The 21,938-nt window shown below is 35.5% G+C and overlaps 1 protein-coding gene and 1 long non-coding RNA gene across 3 annotated transcripts; both read right to left on the reverse strand.

Moving 5' to 3' along the window:
- Positions 1-16,495, reverse strand: LOC105558349 (the record flags this gene model as incomplete). The annotated part of the gene is made up of 5 exons (XM_012005970.1): positions 16,352-16,495; positions 15,650-15,823; positions 13,678-13,793; positions 5,907-6,319; positions 1-5,828 (listed from the first exon to the last, which is right to left on the reverse strand). Coding segments are annotated over exons 2-5 (6,459 nt in total), but the record flags the coding sequence as incomplete, so codon positions are not given.
- A 355-nt stretch (positions 16,496-16,850) lies between these two features.
- Positions 16,851-19,899, reverse strand: LOC105558348. 2 transcript variants are annotated; one of them, XR_001008666.1, is made up of 6 exons: positions 19,583-19,899; positions 19,173-19,359; positions 19,083-19,106; positions 18,470-18,945; positions 17,848-18,339; positions 16,851-17,584 (listed from the first exon to the last, which is right to left on the reverse strand). It is a non-coding gene; the product is annotated as an uncharacterized LOC105558348 (long non-coding RNA). The 2 variants fall into 2 exon arrangements; XR_001008665.1 differs by having other exon boundaries at positions 17,848-18,945.
- Positions 19,900-21,938: the final 2,039 nt, after the last annotated feature.

Here is a 21,938-nt window from a genome sequence, read left to right on the forward strand (position 1 = left end):
GTTCTTGGCAGGCACATCTATGATTGAGTTCTCTTCCAGTGTCCTTGAATGTCTTGGCGATAAAACTTTCGTGTTGTTAGGACGTTTTTCGAGCAATAAACTTTTCTGGAATTTTTTCTTTAGTGCATCATTACTTTGCTCTTGTAATCTTGTGTCTTTTGTAAGTGGTTCCTTAGTTCTGGTGACAGAACTTTCAGAGACTGTTATAAGCTCCGATGTAAAGAACACCTCCTTATTTGGCGCTTCTAAATTCCTCTCTACCACCATAGGTGAATTCGTATTACACTCCGAGTTAATCTCATTATTTTGACTAGTCTGAGTCTTCGTTAACTTGCCTACGGATGTCTGCTGGATCATGTTCTCTTGTAATACTGATTTGTTTTGTGAGGTAGTACCTTGTAAATCTTCTCTGACGCTCTCCGATGATTTCTCAGTACTCTGTGACTGTTTTATCATGTTATTTATGTAATTACATAAATTCTGATACAAGCAACGCAATACACTTCTCTCATGATGCAGTTGTTTAGATTCCCGCTCACTAAGCCCATATCTCTGTTGGTTCATACTAAAATACAACCTTAGTTGATTACGCAATAGGATTTTCTGGATGTCCGTTAGAATTGCCAGATTAAAACTATAGAGTGTGGAGTTTAACAAACTTAATAATACTGAGTAATTTTTTTGTGAGGATATTTCAGACACCGTATTTTGTGAAACATTTGCATTCTGCGACGTAAAAGTTCTCGGAGCAGTACCAGATATATTATGCGATATATCACGAGGTGATACACTTAAGGTCTCTCGACATGCATCTTGTTGGGGATTCGTAGATGATGTCTTCTGTTGTACATATTGTAACTCGGAAAACTTGGCTTTTTTATTTGGTTTATTTTGTGACATGTTTTGTGCCATATTTTGTGACACATTGTCAGTCGTTAGGTCGATTATACATACAGATCTATCTTTAGGTTGTATCAAGTGCTGGCTTTCTTGCAAATTCTGCTGCAACGTCTGTTGCACAGTTTGATCTGGCTGGGTATTCTGAAGGGAATGTTTCTGCACGTTGCACTGCATGAGTTGCGGTACAACTGGATAAATTTCATTTGGATTCAGGTAACGAGTATATTGCGCTTTTTCTGTGGATGATTGAGAGACTTGCTGGTTATAGCTCATTTGCCGTTGATTTGCACTTCCACGTTCAGCATTTCCCATTGCATCGCCAGGCCTTTGAGTATTAGAATTTGCCATGGAAAATCCAGACATGACACTATTTTGGTGTATTCCAGGAGAAATATTTTTATTTGCCGTGGCTGGCACGGCGCGAATTGTTATTTCTGAGTTTGCTTGCAACTTCTGGAAATACATTGGTTTCTGCTGTTGCGCATTAGCAGTGAACCTAGCAGTAGTAATATTATTAGTTGTATTTCTTAAAGTCGCGTGTGATTGTCTCGTGTTGGTTGCAGGAGATACGTTTGTATTCCTTTGATTTACACTAACCAAGTTAGTATTCGATGGTGAAACGTTACAAGTGTTTACAGAAACCTGTTGAATACCACCATTCAACACATTTGCCAATTGTACATATTGGCCTTGTAACGGATGACTCGCATTTTTTAAAAATTGTTGTTGATTGACATTTGGCATACGTGGGTGTGCTGCAGATGCGTAAGACGTATTATATTGTTGGCGAATATTTGGCATAGGTTGTCTGAAATGTGGTGCTTGTTGAGAATTAACTGAATTGCCAAACAATTGCTGTTGGTTGACATTTGGGATTATTGCCACCGGACGTGGGATTGTCGAAGATTGTGTGAAATTGCCATAATTTGGCATTATTGCGTCTTGAAATGGAGCACCTCTTGACAATGGTTGCGCGTTGACGCTTGGCATTGATACATTCGGAACTGATTGGCCAATGTTTGAATGTAGCGAAACATTAGATTTTGCACTGTTTTGCTCTTGCGTGATACCAAACTTATACGTTTGTAGAAGTGCAACATAATTGTTAATTTCCGCTGATGTTATTGGCTGGTTTAAAAAATTATATTGATTAACATAATTTAGAACGTGCTCAACATTGCCCATGTGTAACCATTGCATCAAATTTGTCAAGCATTGATATATTTGCCTTATATTCACATACATTTTTTGTAAGCATTCTGGTGGAACGTTTTTAACGTGCTTATATTGACGAAGGCTGCGGCAATATTCGATGTCAGCGCAGATATTTTTCACTGCAGTAAGTATACGTAACTTGATACTATCATTAATAATTGCAGTATTACTCTCACTGAGTGTCACTGGTGTAATCGGTGCATTTGTCCTGGATGAATAATGCATATGTCTAACAGCAGTGTTGGCAGCAAATGTTGGCAGCCGTATGGGTACTGATTGAGGTGTTAATTGAGAAGATACTAATTGAGGATGTGTTGGTTGAGGTGCTGACTGAAGAGGTGCTGATCGAGAAAGTCCTGATTGAGGAGGTGCTAATTGAGGACGTATTGGTTGAAAAGGTACTAACTGAACAGGTACTGATTGAGTAGATCCTGATTGAAGAGCTACTAATTGAGGACGTGTTGATTGAGATATTAATTGAGAAGGTACTGATTGATATATTGGTTGAGAATGCTTTAATTGAGGCTGTGTTAGTTGAAGAGGTGCTGACTGAAGGGGTGTTGATTGAAGAGGTACTGATTGAGGAGATGCTAATTGAGGAGATACTGATTGAAAAGATTCTAATTGACAGAATTCTGAACGTGTACTTTTTGATGGAACCGATACATTGAGATTCGTAGATTTTTCGATTATTCGAGAACTAAGTTCCTCAAAAGATCGAACTCGTATACTGTGTGTCGCATTCGCGGAAGTACGTGGTTCTTCTATATTAGGACCGTTGTATGCAGCTTTAGCTGTTTTTTCAGAACTATTTTCAGTCGCCATCTGTATTTTCTTTTGTGCAATAGACGATACGCCATGATTTTCTTTTTCCCGACTATGCTCTGCCACACTTCCAACTTTCTCTAAAGTTCTATTATTAGAATTTTGTTCTTCGTTAGTCTTTCTTTTGTCATCCGTGGAAGCTTCCGCCAAATTGGATTTATCACACGCAAGTTTATTTGATTCAGAACTATCTTCAGTTGTTATTGGATCGACAGATTCCGAAAGTTCATCTCTTCCTTTTTGACTATGATCCATCGCATTGCTATTTTTATCTAAAATTAGATCATCTTGAAGGTTTCGTTGTTGTGGAGATCCATTTACATTATCTTTAGCAGTAGAACTAGAATCACATGTTATATCACAACCTTCAGTTTCGACAGGAACATTTTCATTATCATCTAACAATGTATCATTTTCGACATTTCTACTTGTAGATTTGCACTTGTACCTTTCAGATGTTTTATCCATCTTCAAAAGTTCATCAAGAACATTTGGATTATCTTGAAGTTTGTGTAAGTCTTTAATGCACGTGTTTACTGCAGACGAAGGTGCTTTTAGTGAATATTTCCGTGACATTTGAGATTTCAATTTGGATGTAATTTTTATTTCTACTTCAATATCGCTACTGTCATCTTTTGAATTACTGTTCTGCAGTAAGTCATTATTATCGCGACAATTTAAATTGCTTAAAGATGAATTTTTCGTTTGTACAGAAAGAGATTCATCATGCTTTTTTTTCAAAGAATTTTCTTTTAACGTCGATAGTATCATTGAAAACTGATCAACTGTCTTTTCATCCCTTACAATGTTATTGTTACTTGTGAATAATAAATTGCTGACAGTTTGTGATGTGTCACGGATATCGTTTTCGTCAACCTCATGCCATGTTGACTCATGTGCAGACATAATTGTTAATTTCCAAATTGATGTTGCACAGTTTTGTGTACTTTTGCATTGTGCTAAATCAACATTTTGGGCATTGCACACTTCTTGATCCCCTTGCCATCTTGTAAGAATAATATTTTTTTTATCTATTTTAGCAGAAGTATTATCTACTTTTTTCTTTAAATTGTCATTTGAATGTATATTCTCTATACTCATATTTTGATCTAAATCCATTTCAATCGTGGACGGTATAATATTTTTGCTGGTTTCCGCATGTCCATCACTTTTGCTACAGTTGTCTGTATCGACGATTGACGAAAAATTCTCTACGTGCTGTTTCCTTGCCAGGACGTCACTGTTTACATTTTCTTGCAAATTATTTGCTAATGCGTTATATTTACATAATGATACTCTATCTTCTACCTTTTTGTCTGTTATAATATCAGACGTAGCATAACATTCTTCCGTGTTTGCAATGGAATCGCAGGAATTCTTAGAATTTACTTTAGCCGATATTGCATAATTTATATTTTCCTGCGAACTATTAACAGATGTACCACATATTAATGTTTTATTTTTTACTTTTTCGTCGTCTATAGCATTGTACATAACAGATTTTTCAGTATTTACGATCGAATCGCAGGAATTATCGAATGTTACTTCAACCGGTATTGTTTTTTCGACGTTTTCTTGCAAATTGTCAGGTGACGTATCATGTGCACATGTCGATGCATCATCTTTTGTCTTCTCGTCTGTAACATCGTGCCAAGAATACTTTTCAGTACATGCAGAATCCGTAGAATCCGAATTACCAAAGTTTATGTTCTTTATACTCTCCTGCGAATTATCAGGCATACAGTGTTTGCGTACCGATACTTCATCTTCCGTCTCCTCATCTGTTGTAGTATTATAAATAACATGTTTTTCGATGGATACAGAATTACGTAAATTATCGAACTTCATTTTAGTTGATGTTGCGCTCTCTATACCTTTCTGCAAGTTATCAGCTGAAATATCATGTGACTTTTTGTCTTCTTTAAAAATATCTTTTGCTTCTTTTGTTGTCTCATCATACAATGGATCACCAGACTGTAGTCTCCTTCTTTTTAGATAATTACACACAATTTCATGTTCCTCATCACTTTCACTTGTGTCGGGATCAAAAGGGCCTCTAAAGTATTCGTGCATTTTGTCTCGTATACTTTTGACCTTCGTATACCAGCTTTCTTGGTGCCGTTCTCTTTTTTGCTTCAGCAATTTATACCTTTCTCTTTTTCTTATATGCTGTGTAATATTCCTCCAAATTTTTTGCTTTGTGCGGGCTGATTCATTGTCAGATAGTATTTCGTTGTCAGACTTTTCGATATTATTATCAGTCATTATTTTGTCCTCACTTGACATTTTTACTTTATTCCCCTTTCGTATCTTTATCGGCGACCCAGTTTGATCTAAACTGCAGGAACCTAATTTCCTTTTAATTATTGCCTCGGAATTTATTTCGATAGGACTATCAGTTTGTGGACTTTTAGATTCTGTATTTATTTCTATTTGATTAACATTTTTCTTTTCGGATGTTTGACCCAACAGTTTGTCGATATGTTCAACTAACGCTGAATTAACATGAGTCTGTGTATGCTCTTTTAGGGTAAAAGCATCTTCATTCTCATCTATTAATTTATCAGTTTCTAGATTGGATTCTGAAATTATTGTATCACCTGACGAACTGACATTGCTTTTAGGAAGGACATTATTTCTAGATTCATTGGAGCATTTTTGTAGTGTATCTGTTAATATGGCTTTTACTGAGGACAATTTCTGCTGTTGTTCTGTTTTATGTTTTTTCTTTCCGTTATGTTTTCTTGCAAAAACATCATTATCTTCCGTGGGAGCGACGCTTCTTCCAGAGTCGGAATGATGCTTCTTTAATCGAATCGGCACGGCTGTATCTGATGATTCATTTCTCGACGGAAGATATTTTTGATTAACGGATGCACCTGCCCCTTCTGCAAAAATAAAACTAGATTTATCTTTCGACAAAACAATCTTACTTTCGGAACAAGAGCTTTTATCTACAGACTTACCAACAAAATTCTGTGTATATTTCCTCAGCGATTCATCTTCCGACGAGAAAGAGCCAGGTGCTGCATTAATATCCGATCTTTCTGTAGAAATATCTTCATAATTCGTTGATGTGACATCGATGTGAGAATCCTTTCTCGTTAGTTTTGAAGTAAAATCTTGTACAGTGCCATCTAACAATTCTGTTTCGAATAAATTATATACTTGGGTTTTACTCTGACAAGTTTCATTAGCATCCAATGCATTGATTGGCACGGTTGCAACAGCAGCGCTTGGAACTTGTGTATCAAACTGTTGAGGAATATCGCGCAAATTCTCCACTCCTTGCCCCTCGGCATCATTTCGGTGCTTATTTTCCGATTTCTCCTTGCGGAACAGAGAATTTTGATTACTGCTATGCGATGATTGCAGCTTCCTGAAACATATAGAAAGCTACATGCTATAGTAATTATAAATATAATTAAAAAATGTAATTATCTATATAGAGATATAGCTACAGAATTGTTATGAAATTAGGTAAATAGCAATTGAAATACCAAATATACATACACGTATGTACATAGGTTCCTGAATGTTCAATAATCCTATAACTGACAAAGTCTATAAAACATTCCAAGACAAAAATCCTTATGTAAAAATGTCAAAGCTCATCGTTTTTAAATGGAAAGCACTCATAGTTGTCTAATCAATTTATAAAAATTTTGCGCGTTTAGGTATGGTAAATCGCATGCCACACGTGAAATTTTCGCAAACTGATTAATCAATTATAAGTGTTTTCCATTTAAAAACCATGATAATCTCAACATTTTGATATATTTTTATATTTTTATCTGAGGGGGAAACCGCTGCTGGGCATTGTGGTGTACAGATTTGCGGCATTACTGGGTATTACTAGGCAATTTTTGGGCATTAGTTGGGGCATTAGGTCTTGCTGAGGCATTATAAAGATAAAATAAGATAAAATAAGATAATAAGATAAAGTAATGCCCACTGAGCATTAGTGGGCATTGGTGTATAAGATTTTGGTCAGAGGTTTCCCCCTCGTTTTTGTCTTATGTTCTAGAGTCTAGAGAACGTGTCAGTGAAAGGATTAGTGAGCTTTCTGGAAAGGGGGGATAGCATTAAAATGGTACATCCTATACATATACACACACAAACACACACACACACATGTACACAAAGAGAGGAAGAGAAGGGGATATGTAGAGTATAGTGTATCATTTTATCTGTCACTCACAAATTTTTTTTCTTTTTAATTGTAGAAAAATACTTTAAAGTACTTTAAACAAAGGTTTTTTGATTCGAAGGAAAAGACATGATTCAACTACAACATGACTCATTTCCATCATTTTCAAGATCATTTTCAGAAACTTTTAAAAGCAACTAATTTATTAAATAAAACTAAATTTTATTCTTGAGATAAAAGTTGTAGATCTCACATCGGAATTATGTATTCTTCTTCAAACCAAACAACTTTTATCTAAAGATTTTTGTTACAATAAACGATTTTAGAAGTTATAAATTAAAACGGTAAACCGTATATACACTGCGCAACAAAATTAACGCCACAAAAATTTGTACCAAAATTTCACTCAACTTGAAATAATCGTAACTTCGCGAAAACTTATCGCATTTGAAAAAACTTTTTATTTTAAAGCTACAAATCTCTACTTTCAAGAGAATTTTTCAGATTTTGTATATCTTTGTTCCCCTTATCGTGATCTCTTTAAAAGTAAGAACGTGTTTTGTCTGCAAAACTTTTTACATTGCAGTTTGACGTGCTTCATGGGGTACGATGAATTTTTTTCGCAAATTCTATAAGAACCATTGTAAAATATAAACTTTCCCCGACAAATTAAAAAAAATTGAAGTCTGTACGATTTTTTTGGCAGAGTTATGATGTATCAAAGTTCCCACACAGCACATAGCTCCGATTAGGCTCTTAGAGAGTTCATTTCATATATCATAACTCCGCCAAAAAAATTGTACAGACTTTAATTTTTTTATAATGTGTAGGGAAAAGTTCATATTTTACAATGATTCTTATAGAATTTGTGAAAAAATTCATCGCACCCCGTGAAGCGCGTCAAACTATGAAGTTTTGCAGACAAAATACGTCCTTACTTTTAAAGAGATCACGATAAGGGGAACAGATATTCAAAATCTGAAAAATACTCTTGAAAGTAGAGATTTCTAGCTTTAAAACATTTTTAAAAATTTTTAATGCGATAAGTTTTCGCGAAGTTACATGTATTTGAAGTTAAGTGAAATTTTGGTATTAATTTTTGTTGCAGTAATTTTGTTGCGCAGTATATTTGTCATATGTATAAAAAATAAACGTCAGGAAAGGGCCAATAATACTGACGAGCGACAAGGTATAAACAGATAGAAAAATATATTATTAACTAATTAATAAGTATTATTGGCCTTTTCCCGACGTTTATGGTTTATACAACCATTATATCTCTATCTATATATTTGTTATATTTGTTATACATATATGTATATTTAAGAGACAAATTTGTTGTGCTGCGCAATATGTACTAATTAATAATATTGAATTAACTCCGCCTACGCGGAAGCTCAGTAGAAGCCCGCGTAGCCGGTCCCAAGCCCGGATAAAAGGAGGAGGGTGTGGGCGTGGGACGAACAACCTCACCCTGTAAAAAACCCCACAGTCAAGAAATCTCAACCGAAGGATACAAGAAGCCGCGGATACAGGACGGATACAAAGGTAAACACGGCAAACGGAACAAGGATTTAAATATTGGTACATGGAACTCAATGAGTCTACACAGAACGGAGGCATTTAAGGAATTGACCAAACTAATCTCGAATTATAATATTGACATAAGGTGCTAGAAAGTCAGCCTGGAAGCAAGAGACCCATAGGAAAGTCCAGAGCAAGATGTCTGGAGACCAGAATGAGTGGAGGCAAAGGATTGAGGAGGCCAGAGCTCGATTTGACCTGTAGCGCCATTGGAAGAAGAAGAATAACATTGAATTAATAATAGTTAATAATATTAATCATTAAATAAAAAGGACTCATCTGTTTCAGTGTAGATATTTATACACATTGATTCTAGAAAATCATACATCAACATTTTGAAAGTTGCAACTGTTGCATTATGCAAAAATGCTGATCGAGTCACGCTGCACTCGATTGACGATTACACGAAGTCCTAATGATCGAAAGAGATATCGCGAAATCACGTGCTTGCAAAGGAATGCTTAGAACCAATGTACTGCTTCAAAGATTCTGATCTCTTCTTTTTGTGTTTGGTTTTGGATGTTCCAGCAAGCAAGCTTAACTGTCTACGGATTTTCTTGAAGTTTTGCATTCCATGACCGTCTCAAAAACCCCGACAGAAAACCGTTTATGAATATCTGGATTCTCCATCGCATCAAAGTATATTTGCCCGTGAAATAGATCTGGGATATTCCGACGGGACGTTACATTTTGTCCTTTGACAGGCTGCAGCATGTATCTTCTTCATTCGGCAATTTTTGTCAATATACCATCGCATGATCTTTTTTTATTCCAATATCAAATTCGCGAATACGACATGCAAACACAACGATCATCGTTAAACTTAGATGTGCTTGAAAGGCACAATTACTGCGTACCCTTATATTATCTCACTACTCTCACGGCAGTACGTCGGAAGAATTTAATATTGCTGAAACAACAAAATTTATGTATCATTACGACAAATCTGACAAACGTTTGTTGGCCCTCAAGGTACGCTAGTTTTTTTTCTTCAAGCTAATTCATTATTTTTATTTTCATAGTCTTTAATATTTAATTATATTTTTCTGTATTTTATCTTGTTAACCAGACAACACAAGCGCGCGCTATCGAGATATCATAAGCTAAATATTGAAAAAGTTATAAATTTTCTCTTGAATATTTTAAAACGTTAGGCCAATCAAAAAATGTTTCAGACAAAAATTGTTCGCCTTAATTAATAGACTAAGATAGTATAATCAACAATAGGGTGTTCCGTTTAAAAAATTGAAGGTGTCCTTCACGTGACCTTCAAGCAACTATTCATACAAAATGTGAGAGGCCTGAGGCTCGGACGTTCTAACGTGTTTTATGAATTTCCAGAAAAGATCACGAGACACGGTAGTGTCTCGCGCCAAGTGTAAGCGTAGCTAGTACACGCGTGTGGGTATTACTCGTCAATGTGCGCTCAGTCCTGTCGATAAAATTATGCCAGCGAGATGATTCCTCTGCATGACAGTGAGGTCCTGCTTGATTCTGACTGGGCCTGTGTATCTATTTCTCTTTTTTAGCACCTCTGGGCTTCTGTCTTCGATGAGAACCGTACTTTGAGTGGTCTTATCTAGCCTTGTTTAGGCTTGCCCAGTCTCCGTACATCGATACTCAAAATATCATTTGGACGTATTTTTCGGACAATCTCTTCAGCCAAGGCCAAGTCAGCAATTTCAGACTCCTTTTGAGAGGAAGAGGTAGGACAAGCCTCCTCAAGATTATAGAAGATAAGATTCATTTCTCTATTCTTCCTGTCCGAGACCTCAGCAATTAATTCTTCTTGATTTACAGAAGAGGTGGTCGAAGAGATCTTATCCTCCAATTCATAAATTTTTTCCCGCAGTCCTTGCATCTCAGTGGTGATCCTTTCCATGTCCGCACGATACATCCGAGTAATCTCGTCTCGAAAATTGGCGAATTCAACCCGAATATTTCTCAGTTTAGAGAGTAAATCATCCGAGTTTAAATCACAGCTAGTAAATTTATTGCCAGAAAAAGGATGTCCCGTACGACAAATGCAGCCGGGGTGAGACGCAATACTGCATATGTCACATATAATCGGTCTGACTACCGTTGACCCACAGCCTTTGCAAAGCCTCTTATCCATTGTTGACAGCAAAAATTTTCCGGGACAGAACACAGCAAGAGCAACACAGTAAACACGTCTACTCTCTACAAAGGCACCTCGCCAACTGTGATGTAATGATGCTGAGCAATATGCAAATATCATTTTCTTTGCGAGAACGATATTCCAGCCGACGGTCTCGTGATCATTCTCAGAAAAAATAATTTATTTTAGGCATCACTGCCTCGATGTAATGATCATACAACGTCTCGGATCAATTTTTGTACACTTTTAAAACAATTAATATCTAAAACTTTTAGTTGATCGCAGTGAAAACATTATAGTGAATTTATAATTATTATTATAATGTCGATTATATGCGATACCGAGCAATATGCAAATATCTTTTTTATTTTTTGCAAAAATGACTTCGTTCAATACCGCGACACATATAAAATTTAATTTTAATTTTACTATCAAAGATCTTTATTTTTCAAATTTTCCTATTTATTTTTTAATATAAAATTATTGTTGGATAATTCTTGAATGCACTTATCACGACGCAATTTCTATTATTTGGCGAATAATTAAAAATACGTTCTTCGTTTGAGATAAAAATCAAAGTTGGATAGATACAAGATGAGCTACAAGAAGAGTTTTATTAAAGCAATTTTGTTGCATTCTTTATCTTAAATGTCGAGAAAGGTGTCTGCGTTTATTATTTTGCGCTTCCTACTGAAGTTTCAACAATTGCGATGCCGACTCATTTGTCACAAAAAGACCACCCGGGATTCTGTCCCTTGTTCCTCTCTTTGTTATAATTAAAAAGTCAGAATATACAGCTAAAATTATTAGGCACCCTCATAATCATTATACTGTACTAAATTCAATCCCTAGAAGATTTCTATATAATGATTGAAAAGTTGTTTACTAGAGCGTTCACTGTTTCCATACAGTTTCCAAACAACTTTTAAACAATAAAAGTCTTTCCTAATATTAGTACAGTATAATGATTATGGCGATGCTTGATACTTTTAACCAGGGCTATATGTACAAATGTTGCAGAATGATAATTAGAGAACAGTGTAAATTTTATTACAGTAAAATGGACAGCACTATGTAAATGTGCACTGCTAAGATCACACATCGACACTACTACGATGTTGCATTGTGATCCATCTTACATTTATCACTTTTGCAAGACCAAATATCATAGCTCATACATAGCTCTTTCTGTTCTTCAGACATTTGCGGGTACTCCTGTACAATAAGTTCGTTACCTAAAGACGACCAGTATTACTGGCGAAACGTTGTAAAGTTATAATCGAATAAAGTAATGCCAATAAGGTCGTTTCCATACTTAATTTTATTTCTTAATTTCTCGACCGGCGTTAATATATCTGTTGTTGAATTGATTTTTATCACTTTGTTAAACATCTCGCGTAGATACCTTCAATCGTTATACCTCGCAAACGGTGGCTATCCTCCGAATAATAATGTAACAAACAACGCTAAATAGTTTCACTGGAAATCTCCCGTGGTACTTTTCACCTCAATTATCAGTAAGAATAACTTTTCGATATTAATTACCTCCATTTCGCGTACTGATTGTCGCGCACGAGGTATTTGTTTACCGCTGATCCGGCGACGGAAGTAAACATCTAGCCGGCGCGAGTGTTTCGTTCTAACTGTCGGTATTTCTTTTGCAGCCCTTGAGACCGGTCACAACGGGGCCGGTATAAACTCGAGGAAGGGGCAAAATAGCACACAAGCGAAACAGAGAAAAACACAGAGAAGGGGGGAGAGTGAATTCTCTCGTCGCCAGTCACGTAGTCCCTTTGTACTTGAAAGAATTTGGTTAGTTATGCGATCCCAAAATTTCGAGTTTTCTACAATAATAAAAAAAAACTGTGAGGGATAAGTTGGAGTATTTTTTTCTTTTTGAGCAAGGTAATGCCAGAGATTGCTTGTTTAAATTATTTTATTATTGTGTCAAGAAAGTCAATCTGTAAAAAAAACACCTTTATGATCACTGACTCACATTTCTCTTTAAATTCTTATTTTAAAAAGTGTAATTATACGCATACATATATTCCGGTAAAAGTTGGCAATCTCTTATAAAAGATAAAAAATAAGTTGTACCTTATTGTTAGATATAGCTGAAAGTATAATATAAGTTTTAATAATCAATATAACTCGTCAAGGTCAAACTAATGGCACCATCTTATGTCCTCCTTTGAACCAAATAACTTTTGTCTGAAACGTTTTTTTCTGCGATCAAAAATAAAAAGTTATTTGGGTTGGGACATTAAATTAGGATACCCTGTATATGAAATTACTCGGAAAGACCCCCCTCCCCCCAACAACACAAACACTACAAAAATTAATAAAATCGGAGCAGAGGCTCCTTTTATGCATAATTACCATCTTTCCTTTAAAAAAATTTTCATATAAAAGCATGTATTATATAAAAAATATACAATGTAAAAATATGTATGGATATATTTTATGTATATTTTTATATAATGCCACATATATTTATGCATGTTTATGCATGAAAAATTTGTTACTGGGATTATATCAATTTGTGTCAATTCGCAATCATCAATTCACACAATCACTAACAATATGAACGCTATCCTATTTCTAATATCTTATACATATTTTTAACAGTCACAGCAACTTGCGCTATGATTTATTATAATGTTAAAAAGAAAAATAGAATTAGCACACATTTTGCAGCAGAAATTCCTTTAGTCTCACTCTACACATATACAAATTAATAAATATTGCCTGTGGGTAACGAATAATTGACTTTAACTGCCGATGCAGTTATAACATACGTTGTACGTGAGTAAAAACTATAAATACAATCTGCAATCCGTGATATCACGGTTTCACTTACAGAGAAACCTGAATAAAAACTCACCGGAAGTGGGAAACTGGCAGTCGTTTAAGAACCACATATGATTTGCTCCCTAGTTGTATCAGCCCCTTCCGCGTCGCCCGCTTTGACAGTCCCAGCCTCCGCAGATCACCCTTCAACTAAAACAACAGTCATATAATCGGATTATCTCGGTATATCTTAGAATAGCATGTCCTGTGATTTCTTTGGGTCTTAGCAGAATAGCTGACTTGTAATTTCGAGACAATGTTTAAAAAATATCACTATTTCATCTAGTACTCGTACAGTAAAATTGTTACTTTTATATGTTTACATATCCATACTCATTCCTTACACACACACGCACACGCACACTTTTCGGACAGACCTCGTATAGTATTATATGAAATATACCCATATATATTTTTACATTGTATATTTCCATATAATTCTATATATTTATTCATGTTCATGCATGACAAATATTTTACCGGGCTCTTTTCTAATATTCATTCCTATTTCTAATATTTTTTCGATTACAGGGTCTAAGACTTGAGATGTAAGGCACACCGTGAGTTAGCCATTCTACTCAGGCTCTTACTTAAAATAAAGAGTTAGAGCATAAAACATTATCTAAAAAGTACAAGTACCATTCTACTAAGGCTCCTTTCCTATACATATAACTAGTGTTGGAAAGTTACTTTATAAAAGTATCTAGTTACAGTTACGGTTTTTTCGCAAAAAATGTAACTAGTTTACAATTACAAGTTACCAATCCTGAAAAGTAACGCGTTACAGTTACTCAAAAAGTAACGACTTGTTACTTTGCAGTTACTTTCTTACAATAAAAATAAAAATATTAAATCTGCATTTGAATTGTAAAGCGTCAATAGAGGCGTTTATGCACAAATGCAAGGCCTAAGGCGATCTATGGAGGTTTAAAATATCTATATATAAAGTAACTATTAATGTAACTATTAAATTAGTTACTAGTTATCGAAAAAATTAACTAAGTTAAGTTAGAGTTACAGATGGAGAGAAAGTAACAAAGTTAGAGTTATAAAAAAAGTAACTGTAACTTCGTTACAAGTAACGAGTTACTTCCCAACCCTGCATATAACTAATAATGCCTGACATATAAATAGAAGACGAGAAATAGAGGACGTACACATTGCGCTATATACACTTTTTTTTAATTAAAATTTATTTAGAGAAACTGTGTACATATCCAAGCATGCATTAAATTTTCCATTGCCTGAGAAGAATAGATTTTTGTCGTTTAATTTTATCGCTCTCTACTGTAGCTGATTGTGAGAAAATGAATGTGAGAGAAATTAATGTAGCTGATTGTGAGGCATTTAGCACTGTACGCTTCTATCGCGTGAAGATCGTAGATTACACACAAACTGTATTGCCATAGTCTGCCCAGTCAGAAATGACTGGAAAACCAACGTCGAAACGATATCGAATCGACGTCGGTTTTCCAGTCATTTCTGACTGGGTGTCAACATTTCGAAAAAGATCGCAAGACACTCTACATTAGGCCAGTGCCGCAGCAAGGTTCCTCGGCGCCCGGGGCGAATATAATTTTGGCGCCCCCCCCGTTCCACCCCATACTACACGTATAGGCAGTCAACCTTTCTGTCTGCGAGTGTAGGTCTTTACCGGCGGCGCTGGAGCCCCCTTAAATTTGGCGCCCTGGGCCGGCGCCCCGCTCGCCCCACCCTTACTGCGGCACTGCATTAGGCCTCGTCAACTTCGGCTCCAGAGCCGCAATACTTCTCGCCCTTTGTCTCACTCCACGAGAGCCTGGATGTCTATTGGTTCGCCGTGACCGTGCCAGCAGCCGTTGCTGGGCGCCAAGTGCCATTACTAGAAGAAGAAGAAGAAGACGAGAGCCTGGAGAGGGGATGAGGGGGAGTATTGCGGCTTCCGGAGTCAAAGTTGAGGCCTGCTCTAAATGCAAGCCTATACCGAATCTAAAATCGACACTTAATTAATCTGAAGAGGCTCACACCTTGACCTGCAGCCTAAGACGACGTTTATTCTTGTCAGGTATCCATTCTTTCAACTCAGAGTTGTTCAAGATATGAACAGTCTGCTTCTTGTACTCTGCCATTATTGCTGACACGACCGAATCGATATTAATTCATTGGTAATTCTTTTTAGGGTAAACGGACTTCTATCCTGTCTAAGAGGGAATCAGAGAGCGATCGTGATAACTCTTCGTCTTCTCCTCGATCACAGTATATAAGATTTATGCGCAAACTGTCAGAACTGAGGGTCTGTTCGCGCCGCATATCCCGCATGCTCCTGTTTGTTCTTTGAACAATACCGTCATTTTATTTACAATTTAAGTGACGGTAGTGGTCGTTGGGGTAAGCAGGAGCTCGATCACGAATGTTTCACTTTTTACGAGTTCACGCTAAAGGAAAAGATTCACTATCGAGCCCCAGGAGCACGTTGTTGTTGTTGGTCTCGTTAATGGCTCCCCAGTAAGAAATGATTCGTCGATCGACATCGAAATGATGTCGAATCGACGTCAATTCGACGGTGTCGATGCCGATTGACGTCGTTTCGACGTCGATCGCCGAATCATTTCTCACTGGGTCCCGGTTCAATCGCTGGACCGACACGGCCACCCAGGAGCACGTTGGGACATGCAACACAAATAGACCTTGAATCGTCGAAAGAAAGACGACTAATAATTCGCACGTGCCTGATCGGTCAACGACGACAGGCCTACTGAGTAGTACTGAGACGCTCGACGAAACTCACGCATAGAAGATCGTAGAACACACTGGTGCCGATGTTAGTGACGTGAAACATAAAATGCTGCCCCGTTGTAAAGGTGGGAGGGACACTAGGGAGAAAGACATGCCACCACAGATGGAGCTCGGTGACATCGGTGGTATGTGTAGACATAATATATGCCGATCGAGCAGTGAGGGTAGAGGTTCACGTAGAAAAGGACAAACTCTGTTTTGGCTCTTTTGTTCTCTCTTGTTTGCATGTGACCCCCCTCCACTGCTCAAATAAAGGCAAATGTTCGGTCTAGATATACTATATCTACGGTGGTATGCGCTCGTCAGCGCCTTGGCTCGTCTTTCGTTTATCGCGTCCCTCTCTACTCGTGATTATACCATAGTATAGTTAGTATGCCCACTCTCTCTCGGTCCTTTGATCTTTTCGGTTTCGATCACGTGGTATTCCGTGGTTTTGATATAAAATCCTGTCACACTGACTATGGCCGGTATTCATAGTCGATTCTAATTTCAAAATCATCTGAAGTATTGTCTTAAACGTCAAAAGAGCCTTGTATCCAAGTTTGAGCGTCAGTGCACTGTATTGCGTCGAGTTTAAGTTAACTAATCTTAATTTGGTTTGAAGAAATGTCATTTAATCAAAGATATCACGAGTGGCAAACAAAATGTTTAAAAATAATAAATTTAAAAAGAAAAGAAAAGAATAAAAAACGTCTAATGGGAACCACCATTTCGCAAAGTTCACAAGTCTGAACCATTTCTAGTTCTTATTAATCATTAAAATAATGTATATATTATTTTATACACTTTACTATACACACAAAATATATGTTGCATGATACTAACGATTAAATTAAGAAATTATTTTTTATACATTTACGTGACTGAGTTAAGTATCATAAAAAAATATCTGTGTCTTAAATGAAACCATTATAAATAAAATAATTATTATATATCATCTTCGTTACTTATATCCTCTTAGCCAACCATTTTAGGTACTAATAATTGGGGTCCTAAGAAAGGCACTGTAAAGAACTGCGTTGTTTTAATAAAATAAAACTTTAAGAGATTATATTTGCCGATTTTCTTTTTCTGTAAGTGGTCACAGCACTCCCCTTGGGTTACAGCACAATGACGTGTTTGAAAAGGTCCGCCCACGGCTATCGAGGATATCGAGATATCATAAACTAAACATTGAAAAAGTTATTTTTCTCCTGAATATCTCAAAAAGTATTAGGCATATCAAAAAATATTTCAGACAAAAGTTGTTCATATTAATTTGTAGAATAAGATAGTATAATAAATAATAGGGGGATTCCATTAAAAGAATTAAAGGTGACCTTCACATAACCTTCAAGCAACTATTCAAGGTTAAATTAATGACACCATGTTATGTCCCTCTCAAAATCCAACAACTTTTGTCTGAGATATTTTCCGCTATCACTCCTACCTGAGGAGATGTTATCTTGTACGGATTAAAATGGCCCACCCTGTATAACGCATCGACTGACCATCGACTTATGCTGTGCCTATTTATCTAATATTTGTAAACAGATATATTTTTTATGTTGCTAAGTATAATTTAGTACATTGAAAAACGTATACTTTATCCAACGTATGCGCGTTTGCAAAAGAATATTTAAAAATATTCATTTTAGATGCATTATATATGCATTTCTATCATTCAAAATGCATATACACATAATATTGGAAATGCATTCAAGAGTAGAGCTATGCTGATCCCAGAACTCATAAAAATTAGGGAGAGGCAACGGGTTTTTGTACCTGACGTCCTTTCCACATATTTTGTATTGTATTTTTGTGAATACCTGGGTCCCTCACGAATCCCTTAAACGTCGCAAAATAGTTCACACTTTATCCTTTCCTTTTATGAAATATTCGGTTTCTCAACCTTAGTACTTCTTTATCAAGTTATTTGGATCTATATAAAGAAAATTAGCGCTCTTAAATTGTCCTCGTATGCGGAAAAGCTGAGTCATCTATATTTCTATCTTCCATCTTTTTCGATGGAATTTTATTGAAATGCTTCTTTCTTATTTCCGCATTACAACCTTGTTAACATATAATATTCATTCTTCTCTCTAAAAGTTTCGTTCGCGAACGTTTCCTAGAGACGTTGTGGCGTTTATCGTTAGCGAGACTCATCAGATTCAGATTTGCAATGTGATATGTAACTTGAGATCCATCATACGCAATGCAGTGCAGATAAGACGAGAGATAAGGTCACTTCTAATAATAACAAAATTCTGTGAATTTCTCGCCACGTATCGCAAGTTATTCTTTGTGAAATTTAATATCGATTGTGTCCCTTTGATCATTCGCACATTACATGTGCGTAATATTGCTGTTTTACGTATTAAAACTTTTATGACTGCGTTCCGATATTTACTGTCAGTACTGAAAATCTACAGTTTGTCACGTACACTACAGATTTTCAGTAAGGGAACAGTATATGTGAATATCGGGATACAGTCTATGTTACTTTTTCTTCGTCTTTTCATCTCTTCGGGTTTTTCTTCGTAACTGCCTGCCAACGTTATTTGTCGATGAAGTTAGGAACAATATTCTCTTTTTTTGTCGATTATTATGGCATTTTGTGATGGAAGACGAAATAACAGAATAAAAGAACAAGAAACAGCGAATAGTCTTGAATAAGGTACTTACAACGTTGTATGGATTAAACAGCATCTAAAAAGTTATTAATTAAACTTAATATTTGTTTAGAACTTTGGTTGTATAAAAGATAATACGTACTTTACAATTAATGGAGTTGTCGTTTTATATCAGTTCTAACGCCGCTTTTGTTTCTTTTCCCTTCTTTGATAATAAGGATGTGTAGCGCATCCAAAATAAATTAATTAATCAAAACGGAATAATTTGCGTTTGATATGTGGACTATGACAAGAGGAAAACAGTTTTACAAAATAGTGAAACAGATATTCTGAAATTTAAAGTAAACAAAAAGTTAATTTTATCAACTAAAAATAATTGTAGAGTTTACAATCATGACATTTTATTAACAAAAAATTATTTGTATATAAATACTGGTAAGACTGGCTGAAGAGATTAGCAAAATTGACTTTGTGTAAGTACATGAATTAAAAATAATATTAAGCCGAAGAATAACAAGAATAAAAAGCAATAACAACAAATTAAGTACTTACATATTCACAAAATACTATACAATAGTCAGATTCAATACACAGTTCTTTCCACTGTCATTTTACGAAATGATATGCCAGCTATCCGATATTACAGACGCTTATATGTATATTGGTTACATTCAGCGCACTACGAGCGAATGATAGTGCAAGATGACGTAGAAAACCTATTTTTCCATTGTTAATTCACTTCAATACTGTTTTAAATTGATTAATGTTGACTGATTTTCATACGTGACTTTGCCTGATGTTGATTCATTTTCATACGTGACTTTGACCTGATGTTGATTCATTTTCATATGTGATTTTGACCTAATGTGCAATATCGCGAAAGATATCGGTGATATCTCATCTTTAATGTATTTTTTACTGCCTAATGCCTCATACGACATATTTCATCGCAACTGAAAAGGAGTACTTAACGCAACACCTACCTACAGCACGACGCCTATAACTCATAAATCTGATTTTCCCAAAAATAAAATCGTCGTATCATAATAAAAATATACATGGATATAATTGTCATTTGATGCTCTTAAACTTTTGCGTTGAAAAATTTTTTTAATTTTTTAAAAATAATGGTGGGGTGGGGGTAAATTAAAAAATTTGATATTGTTGAAAAATGTGATTAAGCCATTGTGAAGACTATAAAAAACAATAAAACTTTTGTCTAAAACATTTTTCCATAAAACTTATATTTTCGAAGATATTCGTAAAAAATGAAAAAATCCCTTATTTTCGAGGGGCTGTTTCACCCCCTAAACGTCGAGATAAGCCGATAAAAAAAACGGGTCTAATACTTTTTTATGCTCTACAACATATCCAAAGCTCATTCAAATCGGTGAGGGACACTTCCGACCGTTCCCTTGTTAGAAATATAATACTTGATCTATCAGCACGATCGAATGTACATATCGTACAGACACCTCTCGTACTGAACATTGAGCGCGTTGTCTCGCTATTTATACTACTAAATACAGATACAATTACCGAGAAAAATTCAGTCTACAGTATTTAGCTGGAAACCATAACGTTGATAAAAACACTGAGAATATTTCCTGTTTCCCAGACAGTCGACATGGTAAAAATTTAAGTCCCTGTAAGTAGGCAACCCTTTGATGTAGGGTAAAAAAATTTTCCCTGCAACTTTGTTGTCTATAGGACTAATGATTGTGCAAATTTCAACACGATTGAAAAACTTTCCATTTTTAGGGTGGTACGTTTCGTATGGAATACCCCATATACAGGGTGTTACTTAAAGACCGCCCACCGAGTAAATAGCGTTATTCCTTATAAAATTCTGAATCGAAAAGTCCTGAACCATTTTTTTCTATTGTTAATAATGAGTCAATCCACTGAGCACCGGTCTTTAGCCGGGCGCAAGTCAGTGAGTCGTGCGCCTGGTAGTGTGTGTGAGCGCTCAGCCGTCGCAGCCGCTATCGCATAATATTATTGTGCGTCGTAATATCAGAAATAAATTTTTTTATGCCAAGAATTATATTCCTCCTATCAACAGTACCTCCTTTTATAGAAAATTTCGACGGATAGAGCTTTTACCAAGACGTAATCGTTACTATGAAGAATTTGACAAACACAAAAAAAATTCTGTGTTTTACAAAAATTATTTTCTGAAGAATCTGTGTTTTTAGAAATCTTTGCGTTAACACTTAATTATTATGACAAATCGTTTATTGAATCTTTTTACGAGTGATTTCATTCTGTTACTCAGAAGTAATAAATTTTGTAAGAGAAATTTCTTATAACAATTAGACATTTAAATAACACATACTTAAACGAAAAATAGAGAAAATTAAAAATAGAGAAAAATGTCTTTCTTTATAATAAAGATTAATTCTCTATCCATAATATTGAATACAATTTTCTCTCTGATATTAAACGCCGATAAAAAGAATTTTATCAAGCAACTCTAATCAGATGAGGTGTTTCTTATAGATTTTTAATAAAAAAAAGTAATTTGTGTTAAAATAATAATTTTTTTTATTTTAACACAAATCATGTAGTTAAAAAGAACAACTGCACCTAACTCAACCCACTTCTGTAAGCAAATTGCTAATATGATGGAGCAATTTGGTCAGCAGGATTACTTTTTTTTATTAAAAATCTATAGGAAACACCTAATCTGACTAGAGTTGCTTGATAAAATCGGCAATAGAAGGAATCTTAATATCCACGCTAGTTTATTTTTATTGCTTCCTCATAGAGGAAGCTTTGTTTTCATGCGAAAAATTTTTTTCCAATTTTCAATGCCAATGGGTTTAGTATAATCTAATCGTGCGTGCGCAATAATTGTTATCGCTCCCACCTTCGCAATTTTCGAGATATCCACCAAAAAACACAC

The sequence above is a fragment of the Vollenhovia emeryi genome, unplaced genomic scaffold (genome assembly GCF_000949405.1).
Source record: "Vollenhovia emeryi isolate VEMERY1.0 unplaced genomic scaffold, V.emery_V1.0 DF939352.1, whole genome shotgun sequence".
Classification (NCBI taxonomy): Eukaryota; Metazoa; Arthropoda; class Insecta; order Hymenoptera; family Formicidae; genus Vollenhovia; species Vollenhovia emeryi.